Raw genomic sequence first — 25641 nt, 5'->3', positions numbered from 1 at the left:
GACACTCTGTGGCCCTGCATCCTGTCCCTCTTCCTTTGCTGCTTCTCCTTGTCTCTCCCCCACCCTCCCTTTCAGTCCACCTGCGATTTATTTTTTGCATATTTTTAAGCCCTTCTGAGTAATTGTGAATTGGCTACCATCTTATTGCCATGCTGGCTAGGGCATGGAAAGTGAGCTTAGGCATGCTCTTTTTTCTCCTTCTCCCCTGTTTGTTTGTTTCTTTCTCTCTCTCTCTTTCTCTAGCCCCTGTAGTCTTCTCCCTGCCCCCAATTGTCGCTGGATCCTGAAACAGCCACGCATGTTTATGGACCCAACCCAATCTGCTGCTGCTGCTGCCTTATGAATGGCCTATGGTTGGGTGGTGGGACTGATTGAGGTAACTCACACATTGCTCTATTGCTGGCTTTGCCAATGTTCTGCTAGTAGCAATTGTTTACACTGTTGACTCTCTATGGTGCATTGAAATTGAGTGGATATTAAATTGGGGTGTGGTGGGTACTGTCCTACCTAGTGACATGCAGGAACAACTTGTTAAGGGCTGCTTATATGGAAAGTTAACTAAGTCATTTGTTGAAACTTGAAGCCAAGGGAGCTTAAGTGAAGTTGGAAATTGTGACTGAACCAGAGAATAAACCAGTTGTTCATGTCCTTGTAATGCTGAAAATTGGTGGTGGCTGATAAGTGGCTGAGATTACTTCATGCAAACTCGTCTTTTGAGCTTGTTAGACTAGGGATGAGGAACCATAGGCCTGTGGGATATATGTCATCCCTAAGACCTCCCCATCTGGCCTACAATGTTCCCTTCCTTGCTACAATTAAATATGAAAAAAAGGCTATTCCCAGAGCATTTCAGTTTGTCACACCTAGGAAGGAAAGTGTTAATACTTCCTTTGCACCAAAACTTCCTGTGCTCTGCAATTAAACTTGATAAATAGCCTTCTGTTGCCCACAGTAGAAGGTTTTTCTCAAGCCTAATTGTTGTGATGGTCTGTCACAGCCCATTTGCAATCTCCAGAAAATCCATCCCTCCTCCAGGAGCTGGGCTTCAAAAACCCCAAAATACTCTTTTCAAGCCAAGTTGGCTGGGGGAGTGAATGCATGTGATATGAAGGCAGGTGTGTATATGCAATCCTTGGAGGGTTTATATCTCATCCTGCTTTAGATCTCATTGCCAAGAGTACAATTGCTTGCGTTGTAGTAGCACACGTTTCTATTGCAGAATGAGAGCACCATCAGCAGAGCACGCTTTAGATCCCAGCCCAAGCCAGAATTCCATGCTGGTGTCTTTGTACCTTATGTTAGCATTAATGTACAGCGATATCAAATTCTAAACACAGCTGTATTGACGTTGTACAAGCTCGTACTTAAAATGGTCTCTGGTAGGCCATTAAGGATCACTGACTATATTATTAGAAATATATACAATATACATGAATGCCAGTTGTGCAGGTAGAACCCCTAACAGCAAAGTGTTCCCAAAGCAAGGTACACATGAGATGGTAAACTGGATTGATTTTAGGCAACTCTAATCTTGCTGTTTTAGTGCTATGCTTGGTGGAAGTTGGAAAGCAATTCCCCACCTTTGGCTTTAATACTAGTTCCTAAATTGACTTCAAGAACCTCAATTTCATTAGTGATGCCTGGAAGTCTTTTGACATAACAGATGTTTTCAATATGAATTGTTTCCATCTCTCCTTTTTGGATAGGTCAGATTCTCTGCACATTTCATGGGTAATTGCAACTGTTTTGGTGTGATGCCTGATGCGTGGAGATGAGAGTGTGTGTCACCTATCAGGGATGTGTGGGGCTGAGATACTAATCTTGTGTCTGAATTGGTTTTTGGTTTTTATTGCCATGTAACTAGATTTATAGATTTTACGTAACAGGATGCTATACTTCTATTGAACTCTTGTCCTCTTCATGCATGCCATTTGAGTGGACAAATACATGCCAGATTTGAGGTGTGCGCTGTGTACAGAAATGAAACTTCTGGAAATTTGCAAACCATGGAAAAACAAACCCTTAGAAATTTTGAGACAAAATAATATATATATAAGTACTTATTCATCAATTTCAAACTTGAATATAAAATGTATTGTGTAAAGTTAGTACTTTAGCAAACAGTAAAATTTAATGAAATTTTTAAAACAAATGCCTTAGTTGTATTTGAGCATCAATTACAAATAGGCCCAGAAATAGAGTTACTACCTGCTGAAGCTTACATTGCATAAAGATAACTTATTTTTGTAAAAATATGGGGGGGGGGGAATGATCACATAAAGCAGGAACAATCAGTATCGTGATAAGCAAAATGAAAGTTTTTTAACAATTAGGCCTTGAAACAGTCCACCGTCCATAGCATTTATCCAGAAATGGGAAAAAAAAATTAATAAAAAAAAATCTGGAGACACATGAGGGGATAGTGGATTGATACCACATATCACAAGCAAGATTCATATATATCTGCTTTATATTCAGATGGTGACCTTTTCATGCAGGGGTTCTGTACCCAGCCCCCATACGCGTCAGTGGAGTGCATATAAGCCTTCATCCGGTTCCAACAGGACCTGTGCGTCTGCAATCGTGCCAGTTGGACGTGCCTAAAATGGTTCCACCTATATAACAGGATTGAGTTCTTTAGTCATTAGCACACAGCAAGTGTGGAAGGCAAGGGTAAAAATGCCCTAAATAAGCCACATGAAACCCTAATTGAACACTAAAGCACACCCTTGAAAATACCCACAATGAAATTTGTTTCTAATCATGATCATTTCTGAAAGATCAGTGGATTCCAATTTTCTGTTTCCTTCTCCATAATCTGTGAACTGAAGGTTTGCTGCTTGAAACAATATTTGCATGTTAGCTTGTTTCTTAATTCAGTGTGTACTTAATTTGCATCATTTTATTTCATGCTCAAATTTCAATTGGAGGAATTTGGAGTAGGCATTAAGAATTGTGCATGTCTTCAAAAAGTACCTAACACTTTACATCAGAAATTAAGGAAGTACGATAAAGATGAAACAATATTTTAAAGCCCTGTATTAAAAGGTGTCATTCACATTAGGTTGGCTCCAATGCAGTGGAATTCCACTCGCCCAACAAGATTTCACCTGTTCTTCCATTCTGCCCCTGCCACCAACAGACCTCCAAAATCTGCTCCAGAAGGTTTAGAGACCCTTCAGAGAAAATTCTGATTGTGTGGAAGTCTGTTGCAGATGAGGAGGGGGAAGTGAAGTCCTTTTGCTCAAATACAGAAAGCTGCCTAATCATTGGTCCCTATAGCTCATTATTGTCTACACTGATATATTGGCTCTCTAGGGTTTCAGTCAGGGAGTTTCTCCCAGCTCTACCTAGAGATTAAGTCTGGGACCTTCATCAGGTAAAGCAGATGCTTGCCCTGTCCATAATTCCAAAAGTGAAAATAGTTCATAAGTTTTAGATTTTGTTCCACAGCGTCTTTTCTTTTGCATTGAAAAATGGAGCGGAAAGGCCTTGAAGGGAGAAGGGCATTCCCCTACCTCCCTATTCATTCTTTGTCAATAGATTTCAGCTTAAGTAGGGGGAGAGGAAGTCACTGCTGAATGTAGTCACTTCTGCTGTTTGAGTGAGAAGTATGCCACAGGCAAGAAGCTTTGCCTGCTCATATTGATGCAGCGTTTCTCCAGCTCAATCTGCTGTTGAATCAGGAAGGCAGAGGGAGGCTTTAATGGGCCTCCTGCCTCAGCCAGTTCTAAGGAGATAAGTAGGCTAGAAATGGCTGACTGACAGTTCGCTAGGGCTTTATTGCATCAGAACTACAGTTCAGTGAATGGCCTGAATTTGAACAGTCTTGTACCTCAGTTCTCAGCTGTTACCATGACATCCCTTGTGTGACTAGCCCCAGCACTTTGCGTGGTTTTTGTAGGAACAGGTTAGCCTATAATTGCCTTAAGCCATCTTCAGAATATCTGTGACCTAGAAATAGTTTTTCTTATCTGTAGGGCTCACACCACCATCATTTAGCTTGCCCTGGGAAGCCCTAGCAGTCCACTAGATGCCTGCTAATCAGTGAATTGTACAATTGACCACGACACTCTCTTTTCAGTGCTAAGTGAACTTCCATAGCTGTGATGCAGCCTCCAGCTGCAATCTGTGTAGGAATTGTCTCTGTCCAGTATGGGACAAGCTATGTAGTGGGAGAAAGTTTGGACATATATATTGGGTTTCACTTCAGCATCATCACTGTGTGCTTAATTTGTGTCCAAGCCTAGTACATTTAAAAACCTGAAATTGGAAATAAACATCAGTATATTCAAAGGGATGTGTACATATTTTGTGGGTAACACCACATTAGTGTATCTGGGAATACTAGTCAACAAGTTCAGGTCTGTTTAGGAGTTGGACTCCTCATCAGTGAATGTTTGTATTCCAGAAGTGTTGTCCCCTGCCTGTAGGTTTGGGAGCCTAGAACTATGCATAACCATGACCTTGCTGGAACTTTCTGAATCCACCTTCTAGTACATAATCTGGCATCACCCCAATTCTTGGTGATTGGATTGCAAATTTTGAAAACACAGGCAATTTGTGCAAAACCACTTGACCTGGATGGAGCATATAATGGCTAGGTCATTCAACATGTTCTATCACCCTGTCTCAATGTCCAATGCGATGGATCTGGCCATTCTCCCTTGACACTTTTCTGTTCATTAGCATCATAAACATCTTCTCTGTCTCTACCACACTAAAAGTAGCTAGGGGGTTGCATCCAATTATATTCTGCTAATAAATGGTTTCTTGATCTATCAGAGGCTTATATGAATTCCCCCTGGCCTCTGCAGTCCACTGTGTGCACACACATTCCAGAGAGTTGGGGAGCCCTTGAAGTGTGTGTGGGGGGGGGAGGGCCTTGACAGGAGAAAAGGGGAATTTGCAAAACAGGACTTCCATTCACTGAAACCTCTACTTAAATGAAGAGTTTGCTGTGGGTGTAGGGCACAATTATATAGATTGAACCAATGGGAATTCCAATTCATTGGCAAAACTAACTAACTCTGAAACACTTCTGCAACTTTTGAATAATTGAATTTGAGACCTATTTCTTAGCTATTGTAACACAGCCCACAGCAAAGATTTAACTAGCTCTGTGAGCCACCTAGTCCTTTATGTAATTCATTTTTGCTTTTCTTCCGGGTTGCAGCAGCAGGAGTGTGTCCCACATTTGCATGCAGCCTAGCTCTGGGGACTTGTGGTAAATTATGAGTCCCCTTCTCTAGTTTTTCAACTGGAGATTAGGCTAAGAGCAAGAGGTAGAAACAGGGGTTGGTTTGGTATTTGTGTGGCATCCGGGAGCACCTCTACATGGAGGTGTGATGTTTGGTCAATGCATATTGTGCGTTTTATACTTCTCATAGCTTTCTGATAGACCGGAAAACTTGGATGATAATTTCTGTGTTTGGTTGTGTGGTAATGCTAAGGCATTATTTATGCACACCTTGATGGTAGTGAAACAGTAGTTTACAAGAAATATTAAAATTATCAGTTTAAAAGATTAAAAAATGTCAACATCTGTGACTGAACAGGCTTGTCTAAACAAAAATGTTTTAAGCAGGTGGGTGTAGAACAGGATACACGAAAGGTGTCTGTCTGGTGTCAGTAGGCAGGGAGTTCCAAAGTATAGGTGCTGCCACACTAAAATACCCATTTCGTATACCCAAATATGCTTACAAAGCATTTGGTGTATTTCCAGATAAGCAAAAAGCCCTGTTACCCCTGATGACAACCCCAAAGGCAGATGGTTCTATTGAATATATAGAAAATACATGTGTACTTTGCCTTTTTGCAGTTAGCCCCCAAAATTATACAATTGTAAAATATAAACAAACATACCAAAATGGAAAACAAATGGAAGACTATTCTGAAAGGAGACAGAAGTGTCTATCAAGGGACTTGCCCTTGCTGCATGCATTTTGGGAACTGAACTATTGGCCTTTAGTTTGCAGGATTAACAGTCCTTTGGATTTTCACAATTCAGTTTACACACTTGGCTAGCCCTTGCAAGACAAACAGTTCAGCATTGCATGTGTTTGTGACATGGCGCAGCAAGTGCAGTTTTTATCTGTCGGTACTTCTTATTGACCATTTTCTCTTACTGTTCCACAGGGCAGTCAATGGCTTTGACCAAGGCCCACCACCAGGTCTAGGAGGGTCCAGACCATCATCAGCACCAGGCATGCTCCCTCTGAGTGTATGAATGGGTTGCAAGGCCATGATGGGACTCTAATTAGTTCGTGAAGGAACAAGAGCTGCTTGCAAAACTTTTCCGTTAGTGCCCCCTGCTGGAGCTGAGTGGGTTGTAGCACTCAGAAGCTGCCTGGAGAAGATCCCAGCACACACAGAGCACTCCTTATGTCAATACAGTCTATTTTCTTCTATTTCCATCGTGGACGTTCTTTAACGTGGTCACCGCTGATGTCTGTCTCACAGGATGCTGGAGTTGCACTTGCCTAAATCACCTTCTCCTGCTGCCCCACCCTCCAGTTTTGTACCTCTGCTAAGTTGGGCCTACTTTGATGCTGGATGGCCCCTTAGCAACTCCTCCACCTCCTCCCACTGCTCCCCAAACTTTGCACATAGGCACACAGGATCCCAGTGCTGTATTTCTTTTCCCCACCCTGCCCCCTTTCTGGATGAGACAGCTCATATTCAAGGGAAGCCAGGGAAGGCCTAGAACTTCTCTGGCCAGCTGATACGCTTGGGATGCAGGATGAACCTGTATGAACCTTCCATACTCCCAATGAAATGATGATGTATCCAATGGGCTTGAGACCTGATGGAGCAGCCCTGCTAAAGATCTAGCTGTGGTATCTCCTCTGTGGAGCACAAGAAATGTGTGTGTTGTGCAATTATGTCTCTTGTTCACCAAAGCTGGTAATTTTTAAAGTAGAGCAACACCCCTGTTTATTTTTTTTAAATTTTAGTCAGCTTCATCGTATGCTGCTGGCTTTTGTCTATCTTATTTCAATAAACCCAGTGGTTTGGGGCTCTGGCTTCTTAGTGAGATTTAGTGGGAATTGTCTAAGAGCAAGGGAAAGAGAAGGGAGTAAAAGCCAGAGCAGGCTAGGGGCAAATTGCCACTCACAGCTTGGATTTTGTCAGCCCTTTTCTTGTGTGTCCTTTGCTGCATTTACTGTTTACATTTGTTTTACTGTACATAGGTTTGTAAACATAATATCTTTGCCTAAGATATTTGTACATAACTTGGGCTTTGTAGCTTTATTTATTCAGAATCTCTGAGGCATGTTTTCCCTAGGACAGTGTATCAGATTTCTGTGGTGACTGCCATCCTGTGGTTCAACGAGAGATGGTCCAAAAATAAAGATCTTTTAATGTGGACACATTGGCTTTTGCAGAAAAGATGCTTCTGCCTATGCTTTGTGTGTTGTTTTGGTGAGTGGGTGGTGTCGCTGTGGAGCAGGTTCTTCTCCTTATAAAGTTGATACAAGTTCCCTTCCACAGCTGTGGCTAGCTGTCAGTAGAGGGTAAATACGGGAGTGAGTGCATCTACAACTGGATGTGGAGGTGGTCTGATCAAAGAGAATCCTTTTTCATGTGTTTTGGAATTGTGGGAGCCAGGGAGGGGGCTCTCTTCTCCTACATGCCTAACCTATGTTGGATTCCTGCAGCACATGACAGGTGCCAGGAAACACTAAGAACTAAGAGGAGTACTTAAAACTTGTTTAATGTCAAGATGGCAACTGAACAGAGGATTCAGGTCTTGCACAGCTAGCAGCTGAAATTCAGGTTTGATGGTCTCTAGTAAGATTTCCAGCCAAAATTGAAACTTTCTGCATGATGCTTCACTACTGTCAACATCCACCATGATTGGCAGTAGCATGTGCTCCTATTCCTCTTCATAGTTTCTTGAAGAAAGTACACACCCAAAAGACCAAGCTTCAGGTAGGACTTTTTCTCCTAGATGTAAATACATCCGTAATAATGGACCAATCCACCACTCCTGTACTGTCACCATTGGTAAACTGGTGAGTGGGTACTGCCTTAAGTTATGCACCAGTTGCAAAGCTATTTATCATCTTCATTACACACTGCTACAAGAGTAAACAAAATCTAAAGGGAAAGGTATTTTGACAGGTTGATGCCACATCTGTCAACCTTGGCTTACAGATAAAAGGTGTTCCCTTGTTCTAAATTAAGGAATGGGGGAGGCAACATCCCCCCCCCCCCAAGTTATTGTGACTAGTATTCCTTGCATTACGTATCGGTTGCTGAACTCAGCACACCTGTTTCTCAAATGCTAAAAGAATTTAAAACCCAAGAAAATGAATTACTGAATTTAAAAATGATTCAGTATTTAATATTATTATCAACATCATTTACTTTTATAGCACCATCAGTTTATCAATAGGGACAAACCTGCAAGTTTCATTTATTCATTTCTATCTTGATTTTGGGAGGGAGAGCATCTCTTCTAAGTAAGCAGCCCAAGCATGAATGAGTCTCTAGAATGAATAAATTTATTGTCTTACAAAAATCATTGTCTAGAAATATGGAGATACAAAGAAACAAGGTATTTGCAGTCAGATGCCTGGTGGTCAACAGCCAGTTAGGATTAAGAAATACCCAAATGCACAGAAACAAAAGCTTTATAACGGATGTTAAAGCTTGTAACCAAAAAAAAAGAATTTTTTTTCAAGCATGTTGCAACAGATCAAGATTTCATAGTTAACACTGATTCCTCATCACTGAATATCAATACCACTTGGACTAGAGAAGATGTGTATGTAACATGATATGATAAAATTAATACATTAAATCATTGTTATAGGCAAATTATATATGTAACATTGTCTTAGTACTGTAGTGTCTAAGGCACTTTCTGTAAATGTCAGGTCACAGCTATGAAACAATAAGGATGCTAAGCTAGGTGTAGTTAACACTGTCCAAATGAAAGCCGAAGAAAGGGAGAGAGCAGTTCCACAGGCTGTATCCATTTACAGGCAATGTCCTCGTGCTATCCTCTGGCAGACACACTGATCTTAGGCATCAAGATAGCTGGCAAGAGCGGCTCTAATCTTAACACTTCTATCCCCAGCAAGGAAACAGTTGCTGGGTAGCTGCTGGGGGGGGGTAATCCAATTCCCAGGCTGAGACTATCCAATTTGCACTGAGCACTATTAATAGTACTGTACTGAAGAAAGTGGTTAGTATCTTATTTGGTCTCTAATCTGCCAGGACATAGCACCAACCCAATTTGGAGGTCCCATGGTTGAAGAGTGCTCATTATGTAGCACCAACTGCTGGCTAGTAGAGATGCTACTCTCAGCTGTACGTTACCCCCTGAAGCCCCTCAGGGCGTTTTCACAGTCAATGACCTAAATCTATTGTAAAATGATCAGGAAAAAGGCGCAGTCGGGGCTGGTACAGAAGCAGAACTTTGGAGACCAAAAGAAAAGCAAGTGATTGCTATACAGCTAAACATGCATAGAAAAGGGGAAGAGGCAGGTGTCAGAAACTTCTGCTTGGGAATGGTGTATTAGAAGGGACAGAGGGGTAATCCTATCGCCCAGTGCCTTAGAAAATGGCTTTACAATGGATACCTTGAAGACAAAGAGCACTGAACGAAGACAGTTTTAATACATATAAGCAGTGGTACCTATATCCAAAGCAGGCTACATCATGGCAAAGCCAGGCAGCAGTATGCTGGGGCTGACCTGCATGACCAGGTAGTGTGCCAGTGTTGCCTAAGGCAAGTCTAGGGCCACAAGGCAATTTGGTGGCCAGTAAGGGCCTCTTCTTCCTCCTCTTCCAAATGCATGGAGCGAAAGTCACATTGGCGGGAATGCCCGCTGTAAGATACGGTGTGGGGGAAGCTCTACTCTGTTTGGGCAGCCTGCGGCTCATTGATATCACTGCCTTTACTCTCTGCGTCGTCATCTGAAAGCTCCAGGGAAGCCCCTTCAATGTGCAGCTGGCGCCTCCCGGATCGGCTGGAGGAAAACGTGATTGGGCCGCCCCTCCTATATGAGGAAGAGGGAAAGGAGTGAGTTGTTGGAAGGACATAAGACCTTTGCTCCACAGAGAAAGGATGTCTAGCTACCCACCATGCCCCACATTAGCATAAAGGAGTCCCCCTCATTGAGACCATGGCGCTCACAGATGAGGATCACAATACCACTTAAATCATGTTTCCAGTGATAGACTTAAGCCTACAGCTATGACTGCTACCTGTGTGGCTATAGCTTAGGATACATCACTCTGCCCTCTCATTCGTTGGTATAGGAGTTGAGTAGGGCCATTTGTCGTAAGAAGCCTGTGCTCAGCCTACTTGGCACACAATCAGCTAATGATCTGACCCTGTAGACATGAGGTGGGATTCAACAAAATTGTTGTGTGCGCACACACAACAGGACTCCCCTCCTGCTTCACCCCCCCTTAATCTGCTCTGGGGGGTTGGGGAATGTCCTGTTGTTGAGAGGGCCACATCCCCTACTTAGTGCTACATTACATTTCAAGCATAATGCTCAATTCTGGCTACTCAACATCACTTTCCCATTAAATTCTGGACCACATTAGAGTTGAGCTATCACAAACTGGGGGAGGGAGAGAACTGGAAATGGTGAATCAAATGAGCCCCACACAACAACTCAAAAGCGACCCGCCCCGAAGCATTTGCCCACACCTGCCTTGACCTTCCTTCCACCACATGACTCACCGTAGCCTGTTCTTCAGAGTGCTGACCTCCCTGCTAAGACCCTCATTGGCTTCAGTGGCATCATCCAGCTCACGCTGCAGCTTACGGCGTGAGGCATTAGCACGTGTTGCCTCCTCCTCTGCCTCTTCCAGCTGCCGTTTGAGCTGCTTCATCCTGGCATTGGCCTTCTCCATCTACAGAGCATTATCAGAAACAGGCCCCATGAAAGAAACATCCACACGACACTCCAGAGGAGATTAGAGATCCTCTTTCACTTACACTCCCTTTTCGAGACAGAGAACCTCTGGCAGCAGCATAACAATCTTTCGGTCTCCATATGCTGTGGGATGTCCATGTAGCACACTGATGACTTCATCCACTTTCACAAAGCAGACAGTGCTGGCTGCCTTGGCTGCCTGCGCTGCTCACATGGATTTGGCAAAACTTTGGTTGAACTCTTCTCTAATGCACTACCTGAGTTTTGTTTTTTTAAAACCTTATGGCAAGAAGTTGCATGCTCCAGAAATACCCTTCTCCTGAAGGTATAGTTCAGTCATTTGCAATTACTCCAGATCAGAGAAGCAGAAATTTGAATGGGCTGCAGGAGAGGCTTGCACAAGCCCCCCCCCCCCCCGCCTGACTCCACACCCAAGTGAATGGGAACCATAGCAGCAGAGATGCTGCAGGATGTGCACACGCCTGCTCACTTAAAGAACTTTATGGAGGTTATTGGCCAAGGGTGAAGAACCTTTTCAGCCCAAGGGGAACATTCCCTCCTGGACACCCTTCTGGGAGTACATTCCAGTGGTGGGTGGGGAACAGCAGCAAAAGTGGGTGGGACGCTGAATTCGATTTTAAGGCTACTTTCTGCACCCACTCTCACACACCTATTTCTTTCCTTCATCCAGACAAGCAGGAGGCATTATCAGAGTTCAGACACATTTCAGCCATGCAAAAACACTCAAGGAGAGTGCGATGAAGGACCAGTGAGGGGGGTTGGCCTGGAGAAAGAGGTTGTGGCCAAGGAAGGGAAGTCACCAGGGAGTATTCTCAGCCTCCAGTTCTGAGGTTCCTTCCCCGTCCAAAATACAGGCCATTGTAAACAACCTGCCATGCTTCCCGATGTGCATTAGCAGGGAAAATTTTCTATAGTCAGCTAGGCACAGCAGAGATTCTAAGTGGCACAGGTAGTTCCTCACCTGTTCTTTGTACTGATCTGCATGTCGGCGCTCATCCTCGACCTGCATGAACACCTCCTTCAGCTTCTTCTCTGTCCGACGTACTAGCTTGTTGGCTGCTGCTCTCTCCCTAAGGTAAGTCAATAGAGCAGGATCACTCAACTTACGTCAAAAAGGTAACAGACTAGTCATTAGTGTAACAGAGCCCAAATGTATACCAACCAGAGGTGAAGGCTCCATGAACCCATAGCAGAAAAATAAAGCACTAGTGAGAATAATTAGCTACCAGGCTAGGTTCAAGTGCTGGTATTAGTGTATGAAGCCCTACAGAACCTGGGACCAGGATACTTGATAGTTTGCCTCATTCCCTACATACCCAACTGATCACCGATTCCAGCACAAGTGGGCAACCTGCAATTATCATTCATTTAGGAGATCGTTCCATATGATGTCAGAATGAGGCCTTTAGTGTGGCAACAGCTACCATTTGGAACTCCCTTCCATTGCATATCGGTCAGGTGCCATCTCTGTTGCCTTTTCAGCACCTGCTAGCATCATTCCACTTTCAACAAACCTTCTAAAATCTGTATCCCAGCTGGTATTTGTTTTGGATTTGAACAGAGTTTTATGTGTATGCTGCTGTTTTTATATTTACAGTTATCTTTAAAACTGTATTATGTATGCAATTGTTTTAACTGTTTTTATTTATGTATTGTTTTATATATGTTATAAGAAATCACTTTGAGGTGTTGCATGAGAATAGATTCATAAATGAATAATAATAGAAAAAATAATGGTGATGATGATGAAGTGGGTACGCATAACCATCTAGAGCACTGGTGGCCAGACATGGCCCTCCAGCTGATTTGGGACTACAACTCTCATCATCCCTAGCTAACAGGACCAGTTGTCAGGGATGGGAATTGTAGTCCCAAAACACCTGGAAGGCCAAGTTTGGCCACCACTGATCTGCATTAAGCAGTGCTAACATCAAAGCAATAAATCACACCATCAGAAATAAAACTTGAGTAAGATCACACAAATGCCTGCACTGGATGATTATTATTCCTTGGGCTTGCAAGCTTCTTGCTGGATGACTATCTTGTTTCATTAATAGCTACCAGAAAAGGTGTTTCAGAATAAATTGTGCTTTTTAAATATCAAATCATGATTCAGCCTCCTGGAAACACTATTTTCAGAGTGTGCCGTGCTTACTTTGCCTCTTGCTCCAGCTGTTCTTCAAGCTGCCCAATCTTTGCTTCCAGCGCTGAAATGGTTGCCTTGAACTTGGACTTCACTGAACCCTCCAGCTCCTGGAGCTTAGCTTTCAACTCTTTGTTGTGCCGCTCCAGCTGCTGGCGTGCATTCTCACTCTTCTGGGCGGCACTCCGCTCTCCGGCCAGCTCAGAGTTCAGGGTGTCAACCTTTAAGAAAGGCAAGCAGTTGTTTAAACACTCTCACCCCTTTAGGGTCAAGTAGAAAACATCCAGCTAACACAAAAGGGGTCACCTGCAGAGTGGTTTTGCGGAAACGATCATTGAGGAGCTCCATGTTGCTCTGCTCTTCCTCCAGTTCCTCCTCCAGCTGTGCAATTCGAGCTTCTAAGCGGCGCTTCTCGTCAAGCAAGGCAGATCTACACAGGGGGACAACAGAGGATCAGTACAAACTCAGCTATTTAGCTGCAGTCACATGTATTGAGGTTTGCGCAGCAACTGCTGCAGACACAGAACACTTCTGCCACATAATGGCTGCCATAGGTGGAGAAGTCTACCCGGAGTTACTTACTTTCCAGAGGCACTGTTGGCAATTTCATCAGCCAGCTCATCTCTCTCTTGCTCTGCATGGCGTCTGGCTCTCTCGGAGGCAGCAAGGTCCTGAAAATATATATTCATGGGAATCTCACTAGCTTCAGCAGGCAAAACCATTTTCAAACATATTGGGGGGGGGGGGGAGGAAGAGAAAGCTACCATGTTGTGCCCAACATCACTATCAGCAGCCTTTTGCTTTTAAGAAATTAATATGCTTTGCTTCTAGCCTAGTTTAACCATGTTGTGAAGTTCCCCAGCTCACATATTACCTGGCATTTTCTAGTATACACCAGAGGCACTTTTGAGCTACTCAAGTCTACCAGAAATAGCTGAGTAATCTCTTTTTTAAAACTGGCACCTTTTGACCCCAATCTCCTGGTTCTCAAAAAGTAAGGCACCCCTGCCAACATGCAAAGGGGCCTAGATATTGACAGCCATTTTGATTAGAGGAGCACAAGCTCCTCAAAAACATTATCAATGCTTCTCCCCTCCATGTGACAGCCAAAAAGTCTTCATGAATCTTGGGGCAACTAAAAGAGCCACAATGTTTGGTGATTCACAGTCCCACCTAGTTTTAGCTGGTCAACTGTTCAGCACACACTCACTGTTTTCTCCCATTTTCTTCTTTTTGTATTTGGACTCTGTTCAAATTGGACTTTGTTTGTAGCATTGCCCTAGCCCAAGAGAGTTTGATACTGAAGCCTGACTCTACCAGATCCTTGAAAAGTATTCAAATCAACTACTTCAAACAAATGAACCATTTTAGTGTGTACGCTTTAAAAGTTGTGCCAAAACCACACACACACAACTCTGCAAAGCATCTGTAAAATATACACACTCAACTTGCAGAATGTTAAGAGTCAAAACATTCCTATCTCCACCTTAAGCCATGGGTATATCTCAGGCAGCTTTCCGTGCCATACCTCTTGCAGTTGAAGAATTTCTGCTTCAAGGCTTTTGAGCTTTTTCTCATTCTCCTTCGACTGAGCAAAGATTTCATCTCTAGATGCCCGGGCCTCTTCTAGTTCACGCTGATAATCTTTCATCTGAGCCTGAAATTTAAAAGACATCTTAAGACCAAGACATTTATTCTGAGAACTTGGCCAACCAATCACATGGCCAGAATTTACTCTACACATCTAGGGTATCCAGTTTTGATTAGATCCTGTTTCTATTAATGTTGATCAATTATATTCAGGTTACCCAGGTCTTTTTCTCTGTTACAGTAAGCAGAAGCTGATAAGGACTTTGGGGGGCAAGGTTTGATTAAATTATTTCAGGAATAGCTGTGCACACCTGCAACTTGCGCAACTGTTTGATTGCTTCGTCGCGGGCTTTGTTTGAAGCCTCTATCTGAGCTTCTAGGTCTTTCAGATCTGCTTCCATTTTCTTCTTGGATGCCACAGCCAAAGCACGCTGCTTCCTCTCATCTTCCAGTTCTGCTTCCAGCTCTCGGACCTACAGGGCAAATCAGTAACAAGCAAAACAGGAAGACAAAAGAGAAGAATTCAAAAAAGTCACACAGTTTGGAGCTGCCTATAAGGAAGGATGAAGTCCGGGGAAAACATTTGTGCAGTATTTAAATAAAAACACAGACTATAGGATCCACATGCCCTTATGAGGATGCCGTAAAGAAACCCTCTGATAATCTGCATTAGCTGTTCAGGAGACAAGCCAAGCAAAGGGCATATAAGCAGACAAAAATGCAGAAGAGCTACATGGGCTACAATCAGCTATGTTTTCACTTGTCCAGTGATTTTATGAGCAGTTTTTCACCAAGAGCTTCTATCTCCTTTGATCCATAGCTCCTGTGCAAAAGCTTAATATTACAGGTTATTGAAGCCAACCGTAATTGTTAACCTCATAGTAAGGCCAAAAGGGCACACTTGTTCATGGTACACTGGTTCCCAAAATGGGAGACAATAAAAGCTTTGTATAGTCTCATTAATTCTTCAAAGCAAAATGGAAAGTAATTTATGATCAACTATGCAAAAAAAACCCTTAAAAACCTACTGAAGAGCTCATAAACAACTTAATGTGTTTTACCGCAAAACCAAATTAAAAAAGAAAGAGGCAAAGAATATGGCATCATTTCCTGAATCAGAACTTGAAAGACATTTTCTTAACAGACTTTACAGCAGCTTGCATACAGGAGAAAGCAACACCTATTTCTACCTCAATAAGAACCTCCAGTCAGCAGCACCCATACTAGAATTGAAAGAGATCTGTTGAAGGACATCTGCACTAAGCAAAACTCCTAAGCCAGCAGTTTACAGTCCTCCTTTACAGTTAATAAATCAACAGGTCCTCCTTGACTGTTTCCATATTCATGGTGCTCAGCACTCTGTACATTAATTACAACAGCAGAAAGGAAGCTATAAATTCCATGATCCAGGTTCACTCTACCTGCCCTCCGTCATGTAGAGCCAGCAAACTGCTCCCCCCCCCCAACCTGGCATTTTTCTAACACTGGTTCAGTGAATACTGAATCCATAGGCATTACACATGTATGCAAGATTATGATAAATCACTATGGACTTAATACAAATTAAGATTTTCTGCTTTATTTACCAGAGATTTTCAGCTTTATGCACCCTACAAAACCTGGGGGGGGGGGAGCCTAAATGAAACAAAATCTGGCATTTTGAGAATGCTGCAGCCACTGCCTTTTCAAAGGAATAATCAAGCATGAATGGAAATTGCTAGAGTGTCATGAATGAAGACAGATTTTGTTTGGCTCTTGGGGTTGGAAGGACTTGTGCGTCAGGTGACTAACATTCCATCTTCAAAGCTTAATAAAATCCAACGACCTACCGCTTTAGTTTGAGGGACACTTGCTCAACAGAACGTATAACCACCAGTATGGTTACTTCCGTATGTTAAAAGCTTTACCTGTTTTACTAAGAGCCTCTTCTTCTCCTCATTCTGCTCATCTCTAGCCTGGAGATCCCGCTCAAACTGTGCTTTCATGGCTTGCATGTTCACTTCCAGGCGCAATTTGGCATCTTCTGTGGCTTGCAACTCATCCTCCAGCTCTTCCAATTGTGTCCGCATCTCCTCCACTTGTTGCTCCAAGGTGCGCTTGGATTTTTCCAACTCATGAACCTACAGCCACAATCAAATGATTAGTGTTCTTACATTCCCATTTTTTTAAAACAACAACAACCACCTGTGAATAGCTTCTTAAGTAGTATAATTATTTCAACAAATCCTACATTAATAGGGGCATTAAGTAAGATTTTTGCTTGGATGCCTCAAGTAATAGGTATAAAATCGCCAAACTTGCAGATAAAATACATGCCAATGATGCCTGCCCAAGACCTGAGGTCCAAAATTCACACGACAATATACTGTTGGGTCATCAGACCAAGTGGATTTGGGCTTGTGGGTTGCCCTACCAAAAATATTGGGAACCACCGACCTAGAACACATACACAAGTGCTCATGCCACATTTGCTTCTGCCTTTGGAGAGCACAGGGATGGAAGACACCACCATAGTAGAGAACGTAGCGCTCTTATGTTCAGCGGAGTGTAAAAGCTGAAGTTACAACAATGCCAAAAATGCACAGAGACAGGCAACTTTAACCCTAGGACTATGAGTGTTTGTGTTTTAAGAACCTTCCAGTGCATGCAGCTGTTGAAGCATACAGAATTCCAGAAGTCTTCTCAGAACATTAGAATGAATGTGCTCCAACTGCCCAAAGTTCAATTTGAAATACAACCATTTAAGCATTTGTTCAAACTGTACTACACCATTCTCAGTCATGCAAATAGTACACCACTCACATTTTTGCCCACATCATCTTTGGAACTCATCAAGTCTTCCATCTCTGTCCGGAGTTGCTTGTTCTGCCTCTCATATTCTTCACGGGCCTCCAAAGCTTCCTCCAGGGCTCGCGCTAGAGAGAGGGCTTTGGTTTCCTTTTCTCTTGCCTCGGCCTCTGCACGGTCCCTTTCCTCTGCATAGCGAGCAGATATGTTCTTCTCTTCTGCCAGCATCTGAGCATCGCAACATACGCAAAGTTGGAAGAAGTCAGACATAAATATAGATTTCAAGCTCTTAGCTTCCAAATTACCAAGGTAGTTTGATACTTTGCATCTCAGCCTTGAGAAGCTCTGGGGCAACCACAGTGGATGTAAGAGATGAGGGTGCATTTCTTCTCCGCTCCCCAATTCCTTAATATTGATCCTGTTTCTCAAGAATGCATTAGGATTCCTGCAAGCCCCAAGTTAAGAAGCCAGCTGAAAACCAGTTTAGATATTCCAACAGGTCACAGGTAGACCATGAAAATACCTATGTAACAAGATTATCTACTGGGCAAATAATAGCTAACAGCTACATGTATCATCAAGAAGAAAGCAAGAGGATTTATATAGTGGCATACCTGATCAAACTTCTTCTGCTTTTTCTCCAAGTTGGAAACAATTTGGCGCTGATGATCAAGGTCCACTATTAAGTCATCAAGCTCCTGCTGAAGACGGTTCTTGGTCTTCTCCAACTTATCATACGCCATTGCCTTTTCTTCAAGACGCTGGCTCAGAAGTTCCATGTCCTTCAGTAGTTTCTTCTTGTTCTCCTCCAATCCTTCAATTGTCCCCAAGTCATCATCAACCTTCTTTTTGGCATCAGCGAGCTGAGTTTAATGAGCAACAGAAAATAACGTCGTTATGACCTTTCTGTGTTTGGCAAAGAGACAGACATGCGTTGTGCAGGTGGAAGTTGGCTTGATTTCCATTGAGATGGCAAGGTTTTCAATGCAAAGCTGTGTGCAGGTGAGGGCTTACACACAAGGGCAGCAGATGCCTAAGCTAGAACCAGATAGCATGGAGAAACATTCCTTCATTCAGGTCAGTTGCCACCTGCAGTAGTACAGACTACCTGCACATTTGTTTTTACTGCAGTGTGAACTAGATCCATTTTTACTGAATTTATTGTATTTAATTGGTGGGAATACACCCCCCGCCAAAGCAGCTGCATCCACTATCCAAGCTAACAGGTAAAAAGACTGGTATAAACTTGAAATGCTTTGCAAGAAATCAGGAGCGGTGCACCTTGCCAAAAGTTCATAGCTCCTGACGTTTCCCTGCTCCGGTACTTGAGATACAGTAACGAAGAGTTGGGAAAAGCCAATTCAGTTTAAACTAGTCTAAGACAAACCTGCCTGGAATAAAAACACAGAGATGCGCAATTGCCCGTGTATTCCATGACTTCTCACCTGAGACTGCAGAGTCAACACCTGTTTCTCCAAATTCTTCCTGGCTTCCTCCTCTTCCTCCTGCTGCTCCTGCAGATTGTTCTTCTCTTCCTCCAACTGTCGAATCCTGCTACTCAAGTTCAGTTTCTGGCGAGTCTCCTCTTGCAACAGCTCCTGTTGTGGGAATGAAAAACACACTCACGTTTATCACTTGTCCTGAGAGAATCTGACGCAGTGGTGTTCAGTATGGAATGAGGATATTTACAGGGCTGGGTAAGGATGTCAAGTTTATGCTGGGGTGATCTGAAAGCATTAACTCATTGTTATACAATTTGGTAATGAGATGCATCATTACAGATCTAAAAGCAGTTGACTGGACCCAGCCAAAAAGAGCCCTCCTTTAAAATGAAGAAATAGCCCAGCATCTTATTGTCAGGGAACGGGATGAGACTGCTGCCATTAGGAAAATGACATTAATTGCACAACAGGAAAAGGGCACTTCAGAATTGCCAGAGCTGGTCATGCATTACAGTGGAAACTGGGCGATGCTATCACTGCAGCGTTACCCATCATGCTCCTCAGAAGCAATTGTAAGCATCAAAAGAACATAGGGAATCCTGTGCCATAAAGTGTCCAAAGTTGTGTTAAAGGTTTGAACAAATCCTTGCAAGGGAATCCATTATTTTAAATGTGAGCATGCAATTAAAAACCTTGTCTTGTTCATCTTCAGCACAACTCTTGAGACAGAATACCTTTATTTCCACTGTGCAGATAAGGAATGAACCAAGAACATCAAAGGGTGCTGCTCCATGTTCTAGATCTGTAAACACTTTGGGTCACCTGCTCAGAAATGCTAGTGCCTTAACTTAACAGGCATGTAAGTTCACAGGAGTCGTATTATCTGTACTACAGCAGCCGCTGTTCTAACAGCTGCATGGAGGCCCAGCTTGGCTTCCCTCTTATTAGCATTCCAGCTTGCCGTGAACACCTTTCCATTTTGCAGGGCATTCATAGCTGGAATTAATTTGCTTCTCTTCTTCTGGTTTTATGTATAATGACTGATTTATACTCAGGGCAGCATTTACTTGTGCCCTTCCATGAACAGGAGTCCTTTGATCTAGTGGAGGTCCCCATTAATGAAAGAGGAGGGGAGGCAACTTTCACCAATTCCCACTGCAGCTTTTATCCACATTGTTCTAGAGGACTCCAATATGTCGGAGCAAATTTCAGCAGGGTGAGCAGCAGCAAAAAAAGTCTCCCCTCCTCTTCGGTTAGCTGAGGTGTCCACTGGATCAAAATTTCTTAGATGAGCAGGAGAGCACAACTACAACCAGCCCCTTGTACTTCCATTTTAATTTGTGCTTGGCTTATATATAGTTTTTTTGCTGACTTATGGGAGAACAGAACGGCAGAAAAGAATTTCAAACAAACGTGCATTCTAGAATTTTAGACATACCTGTGTATCTTGTAGCTGAGACTCCAAACTGGCAGCATCTTTGGCAAATTTAATGCCTTTTTTCTCTGCTTCTTCCAGGAGACTTGAGACGCTCTCCAGCTCATTCTGTAAAGCAAAGGAATCTAGAGGTAATGTACTCACATCTTGCTTGTGAGAAAATGTGTTTTTCCAAAGTGACATCCTCAGTAAAGGATATTCATAACAGTATTCATCTAAGGCAATATTTGAAATATCTTTGTTCTGATGTCTCATTGCTATGTCTGTGACTATTTACATGAGACTTCGCTTTAGAACGCAGTAGATTTGAGAAACTTCAATGGAACTAAGGAGAATCTTGCTATTTGTTTCCTCCATGACATTGATAAGTACTTTGATAACAGCAACTGCATTCTATTGATTCCAAAAGTAGCCCAAGTGGAACCATTTGCAAGACATTTAGAGTAATGCAGTTGAATAATCCACCTTTTAATTACATGCTTGCTTCAGGTTCTGTAAGATTATCACCGCTGTCCTATGTCAAACAGAGGTAACAGAACTCCTACAGGGTTCTAGTTCTCTGACCTAATCTAATCTAATCTAATCTAATCTAGTATGGTAAACTGGAATTGGCTGGAAAACAGTATTTCAGTTCTCTTTGCATGACTGGGCAGTTGTGTATTACATGAGTGAAGCTTTTTTACAGCTTCAAAATAAAGTGGCAGTTGAAAGGCTCGAAATTTATTTAGAAGTTTGACCCTGTGCACATTTTTACTGTAGAATTTTCTTGAAGCAGCTTAGACTGCAAAGTAAATAAAATAAAATACTGCCCTTTAACACTTCCAATATATTTCATGATAAGTCCTAAAGTGTTATGATAAACTGTAAGAGAATTTTAAAACTATTCTCCTCCGTCTATTGCAGCAGTTTCTGAGTGGTACAGATTTTCCCCAAAGTATTCTACACCCGTGAACCATCTCTCTGACATTTTTACTGCTCATTATGTTGGTTATATACTAAATGGCCAGAAAGGATGCAAGGCCCTGGAGAATAGTCCTGACCCAAGGCCTACATTTCTTATGAACTTCTGAATACTTTTATTGAAAACGTCCACAAAAAGTTTCAACAATCTGTAGTGAGCAGAATGAGGAGTAATTTTCACTCTGATGTTTTAAGTAACTTTCTCAAAATTAAAAATGTTTCTCTGAGCAGGATGTGGCTTGCATGGGGGGAAATGGGCACTTCAAGACAGGGGAAATGGTACAAGAGCTCTATAAACAGTCTCCTTGTCACAAGAGGAACAGTAACGTTGCATTTTTCAGGTGCTTAAAACTATTTCAACTTTCAAGAACCATATCAATGCAAAGCAGAAGCTTTGCATGTGCTCACCAAAGGATAACTAGTGCAACACAAAGTATTACCAGCAGCAGCTCCTGTCCTATTATCTGACATTAATGCCACACCATTTTTTCAAAATACTACATCTGTATCAAGCAGGAGCATTTTAGAAGGATGTTCACTAAATTGTGTAGTCTGATCAAGAGTTCATGAGAAAAAGCTAAAGAATAGCCCTTCCAAATCTTTACCTGCAGTTTGCTTGATTTTTCTGTAAGTTCTGTCCTCAGCCTCTCTCCTTCTGCAACCTTGGCCAGCAATTCCTGTACCTGCCCATCCAGCTTCTTCCTCTTGTGCTCCGATTCAGATCTAACCTGCTGCAATACCTTCACCTCGCAGGCCAGCTCCTTGTTATCTGTTTCCAAGCACTGCTTGTTCTTTTCAAGATTTGATTTGAACTAGAAGCAAAAGAAAGGTAATCACACTTCACCTGCAATATAAAAGCTAGGCTTCGCCTGTGGCGAAAATCTTTTTTTCTAGATTCAGACTAAAATTCACTGGCTTCTTCATTTGAGGAACCACAAGTTTGGCCATCTGATTTGAATTCTTAGCTGCTTCAAGTTCCATATGAATTTGTTTTTGAAACTGAACAGCTTTAGATATTGCATTGCAACACAACTGTAACACTTTACTGCGGAAGTGTCTACAAATGCATGAATTTGACACAGACATGTATGCTACCGGCTACAGTCATAACAGTGGTTGCAACAATGGTTATGTGAGCAATTAAATCATAAACATGTGGCCTCATTTGCCAGAAATGTTGTGATATACCTAGGGTGGAGCAGGAGCTGCCACTGTAGACCACAATTGCACAGGGGATGCAAGAGGACCCAAATCTTAACACTTTATAATTTTTAGGTGCATATCTGTGAGCAACACCTGTATGAGCAAAGTCAAATGAGCTTGCATTTCTGAGATAGGTAGCAAAGACTACTGCATTTTCATCCTTAATCTGTTGGCAGTGGCGTAGCGTGGGTTGTCAGCACCCGGGGCAAGGCAAGTAATTTGCGCCCCTTAACCCGTGGATTTGCGCCCTCAACCCTAACCCCCAGATGTTGCGCCCGGTGCGGCCGGCCCCCCCTGCACCCCCCACGCTACGCCACTGTCTGCAAGATCAACTGACTTAAGTAGACAAATGGCAGCCATATCAACCATGCAGTTATATTATGAAAGAAGAGTATTAATGTCTGTTTGAATGTATTATTTAATATATGACTATCCTGCCCTCCTTCAACTGAACCCAACAGAGTATATACGAAGGGCTCTGAGGCAGTCTCCCGTGCATTCAAGTGCATCTTCCACTCACTCGTTTGGCCTGTTCAAGCTGTTCCGAGAGCTCTTCCAAGGCTGTTGCATGCCTCTGCCTAATATCCTGAATTTGGGCTTCGTGATTCTTTGTTTCTTCTTCAAGTGCTTTCTTCAGTTCAGCAACTTCCTGCTCACGCTTTGTCCTAAGGAATACCCAGCAAGACAAGATCTGAAGGTCTGAGCAGCTTCTACCACAGTGTTTATTTTCCAATGATTTTTGCCTCTATGCAAATTTAAGATAGTTTTCAGAAACAAGCAATCTACCAGCATTTCCCAGAAGTAGTAGTAAGAAGAATCCAGTTTGGATAGAATAACCAAGTTTTAGTTTTAGTTTTTATTCCCCAAAGGCAGATTTCTGTAGCAAGGGAGAGCCGCCACCATTTAAATGTTACAAAAAACACCAAACTGGAGATTAATCTGTGTCAGAAGACATGAGGCAGTCCTAAGTTTATTACAATATAAGGAGTGCTGAGTTACTTTTGGAAACTCTTCCTGTGTGAGAATTTTTACACAGATGTAAGTCATTAATGTTGCTTTGATTCAACAAAAGTTTCAACTATGCTCTGCCCTCGTTACATCTCCCAGAGAGTTGTAGCCAGCACTTCAGATTTACCAGAGTAGGGCTTGTTCTTTATGAGGAATCAAAGCATTATGAACACATTCCTTGTTATGTATCTAGTCTTCTACTAACCTGAGCTCTTGTTGAGCTGCTGTGGTATCCAAGGTATCTTCCAGCTCAGTCTTCAGTGCCTCCAGCTCCTCACTTAGATCTCTCTTCTGCTTTTCGGCCTTGTTTCGTGAAGCCTTTTCTGATTCAAGGTCCTCCTGCAGTTCTGCAATTTGAGCCTGAAGTTCTCGTATTAATTTCAGCGCATTGTTCTTCTGCACGGCTTCCTCATCCCCTCTGGAAACACAACACAATTTCTAGAATAAGAATGAAGCTCGGGCTCTGGGCTTTGCAAAAAGCCTATTCAAATGTTGGGAGTGCAAGTAAGAGTTCTAGACTTCCACAAGAAAACTTATCAGTGAAGAGCAATTTGGCAGTGTACTGGATTCTGTCTACCTAGTCGCAGAAGGAGATCTAATAAGAGGTGGAAATCAAATGGCGTTGATAGCAACAGTGACTAGATTTTGAGTCCTTGCAGATGCCATGACACCACAGACAACACACACTCCTTGACATCTGCAGAGGTCCACTGCTGCTCCTGATTTTTATTTTATTTTTTCCTTGTCATGAAAGGAAATTGGTGGTGCTCAGAAAAAAACACATGTGATAGAAGAAGAGTTTGGATTTGATATCCCGCCTTATCACTACCCGAAGGAGTCTCAAAGCGGCTAATATTCTCCTTACCTTCCTCCCCCATAACAAACACTCTGTGAGGTGAGTAGGGCTGAGAGACTTCAAAGAAGTGCGACTAGCCCAAGGTCACCCAGCAGCTGCATGTGGAGGAGCGGAGAAGCGAACCCAGTTCCCCAGATTACGAGTCTACTGCTCTTAACCACTACTGGGGTGGGCTGTGGAGTGTGCAATTTACACTGCACCCCAGCACCAACAAAGCAGAAATATGTAGTATTAGCTTAATAGCACCCTACAATACCAAATAACCTAGCACTATCTTTGCATATTCTACCTGGCAAGAGCAGCCTGCAGCTCCTCTTCTTTCTTGGCAAGCTGGATTTTTAGCTCCTCAATCTGGGCTTGCAGCTCTGCAATTTGGTCCTGTAGATCAGTTGTTTCTCCATCAAGTTTCCTTTTAGCTTTTTCCAGTTCTTGACGAGTCTTTTCTTCTTTTTTCAAGCGCTCTTTAGGAGACACAATCATGGTAAGTGGGGAATTTTTGTCTACTAAACACTATCTTATGAGAGCATGCCAAGGATGAACTTGCTAAAAATGAAGGTAACCAAATGGCTAATTCAAGATTTAGGGGCACAGAGTTGCATCAATCCCAAGTGAAAATGCCAGAATTCAGTGCACACATTTAGAGCATCTAACTTACAGATCACTACCACAGGACAGAGCTCCTAGAAATCATAATGTTTCAAACAGCATTCTGGTTTGAACACTTCCAACATGAAGAACGATGCAGTCTAGGTTTAAAATCAGTGTTGTAAGAACATAAATGAACCCTAGAGAGGAACAGTGATGTTTCATTTCTTATCTGATTAATTTCTGCTATCTTCCAAGGCAACAAAATTGGGACTAGAACAACTCTGTATGCCACTTATGTAATAATGACTATTGATGTTTTTATCACAATGATGGGACTGCCATTTGACTTTTCTGTGCCAGGGACCAAGATATCCTGGGCTGCCTATCTCTAGAACCTGGGAGGCAGACTTCTTAAGGAAAGGAACTTCTCCCCACAAAGTCCTCAAAATATTACCAAAATCACGACTTGATGAAAATACAAATCAAGGTGTTTAGTAAGGAAGCCTAATTGTTCTCTGACAAGAGCAGAGGTTCACCAGCTAAGAAACAGAACTTGACCAGCCCTGGGAGACCATGATTAGAACCCTCTTGTCCAAAAGCTCCAGAAAAAAAAATCAATTTATTCTACAGTAACTTCTAAGGTAGTTAAGCCTTTGTGTGCACCTGCATTTGTGCAGACAAGAAAAAGAGCACTTGGCTGAGGC

General features: G+C 42.6%; 2 protein-coding genes and 1 long non-coding RNA gene across 10 annotated transcripts in view; 1 reads left to right on the top strand and 2 right to left on the bottom strand.

Moving 5' to 3' along the window:
- The window catches only part of NDEL1 (nudE neurodevelopment protein 1 like 1), a 44395-nt gene extending 37024 nt beyond the window's left edge, over window positions 1-7371 (top strand). For 3 of the 4 annotated variants that reach the window (XM_081895479.1, XM_081895481.1, XM_081895482.1), the window contains 2 exons: window positions 244-376; window positions 6139-7371. In XM_081895479.1, the coding sequence (XP_081751605.1) occupies window positions 244-343 (100 nt within the window). In that variant the 3' untranslated portion in view covers window positions 344-376; window positions 6139-7371. The remainder of the gene's footprint in view (window positions 1-243; window positions 377-6138) is intronic. The other variant, XM_081895480.1, reaches the window with a different exon arrangement.
- LOC309360956 lies at window positions 87-6251 on the bottom strand. The gene is made up of 2 exons (XR_014164264.1): window positions 6129-6251; window positions 87-391 (listed from the first exon to the last, which is right to left on the bottom strand). It is a non-coding gene; the product is annotated as an uncharacterized lncRNA (long non-coding RNA).
- A 1117-nt stretch (window positions 7372-8488) lies between the features above and the next one.
- The window catches only part of MYH10 (myosin heavy chain 10), a 72319-nt gene continuing 55166 nt past the window's right edge, over window positions 8489-25641 (bottom strand). For all 5 annotated transcript variants that reach the window (XM_081895006.1, XM_081895005.1, XM_081895009.1 and 2 more), the window contains 17 exons: window positions 24639-24810; window positions 23699-23911; window positions 23006-23150; window positions 21888-22094; window positions 20326-20430; window positions 18891-19043; window positions 18060-18308; window positions 17461-17673; window positions 16566-16778; window positions 14970-15131; window positions 14597-14725; window positions 13651-13739; window positions 13375-13498; window positions 13081-13289; window positions 11887-11995; window positions 10709-10881; window positions 8489-10013 (listed from right to left, as the gene is read on the bottom strand). In XM_081895006.1, coding sequence (XP_081751132.1) covers window positions 9869-10013; window positions 10709-10881; window positions 11887-11995; window positions 13081-13289; window positions 13375-13498; window positions 13651-13739; window positions 14597-14725; window positions 14970-15131; window positions 16566-16778; window positions 17461-17673; window positions 18060-18308; window positions 18891-19043; window positions 20326-20430; window positions 21888-22094; window positions 23006-23150; window positions 23699-23911; window positions 24639-24810 — 2810 coding nt within the window. In that variant the 3' untranslated portion in view covers window positions 8489-9868. The remainder of the gene's footprint in view (window positions 10014-10708; window positions 10882-11886; window positions 11996-13080; window positions 13290-13374; window positions 13499-13650; window positions 13740-14596; window positions 14726-14969; window positions 15132-16565; window positions 16779-17460; window positions 17674-18059; window positions 18309-18890; window positions 19044-20325; window positions 20431-21887; window positions 22095-23005; window positions 23151-23698; window positions 23912-24638; window positions 24811-25641) is intronic.

The sequence above is a fragment of the Podarcis melisellensis genome (genome assembly GCF_964234715.1).
Source record: "Podarcis melisellensis genome assembly, chromosome: 2".
In the NCBI taxonomy this organism is placed as follows: domain Eukaryota; kingdom Metazoa; phylum Chordata; class Lepidosauria; order Squamata; family Lacertidae; genus Podarcis; species Podarcis melisellensis.
This window is presented reverse-complemented; position numbering and strand designations above follow the sequence as displayed.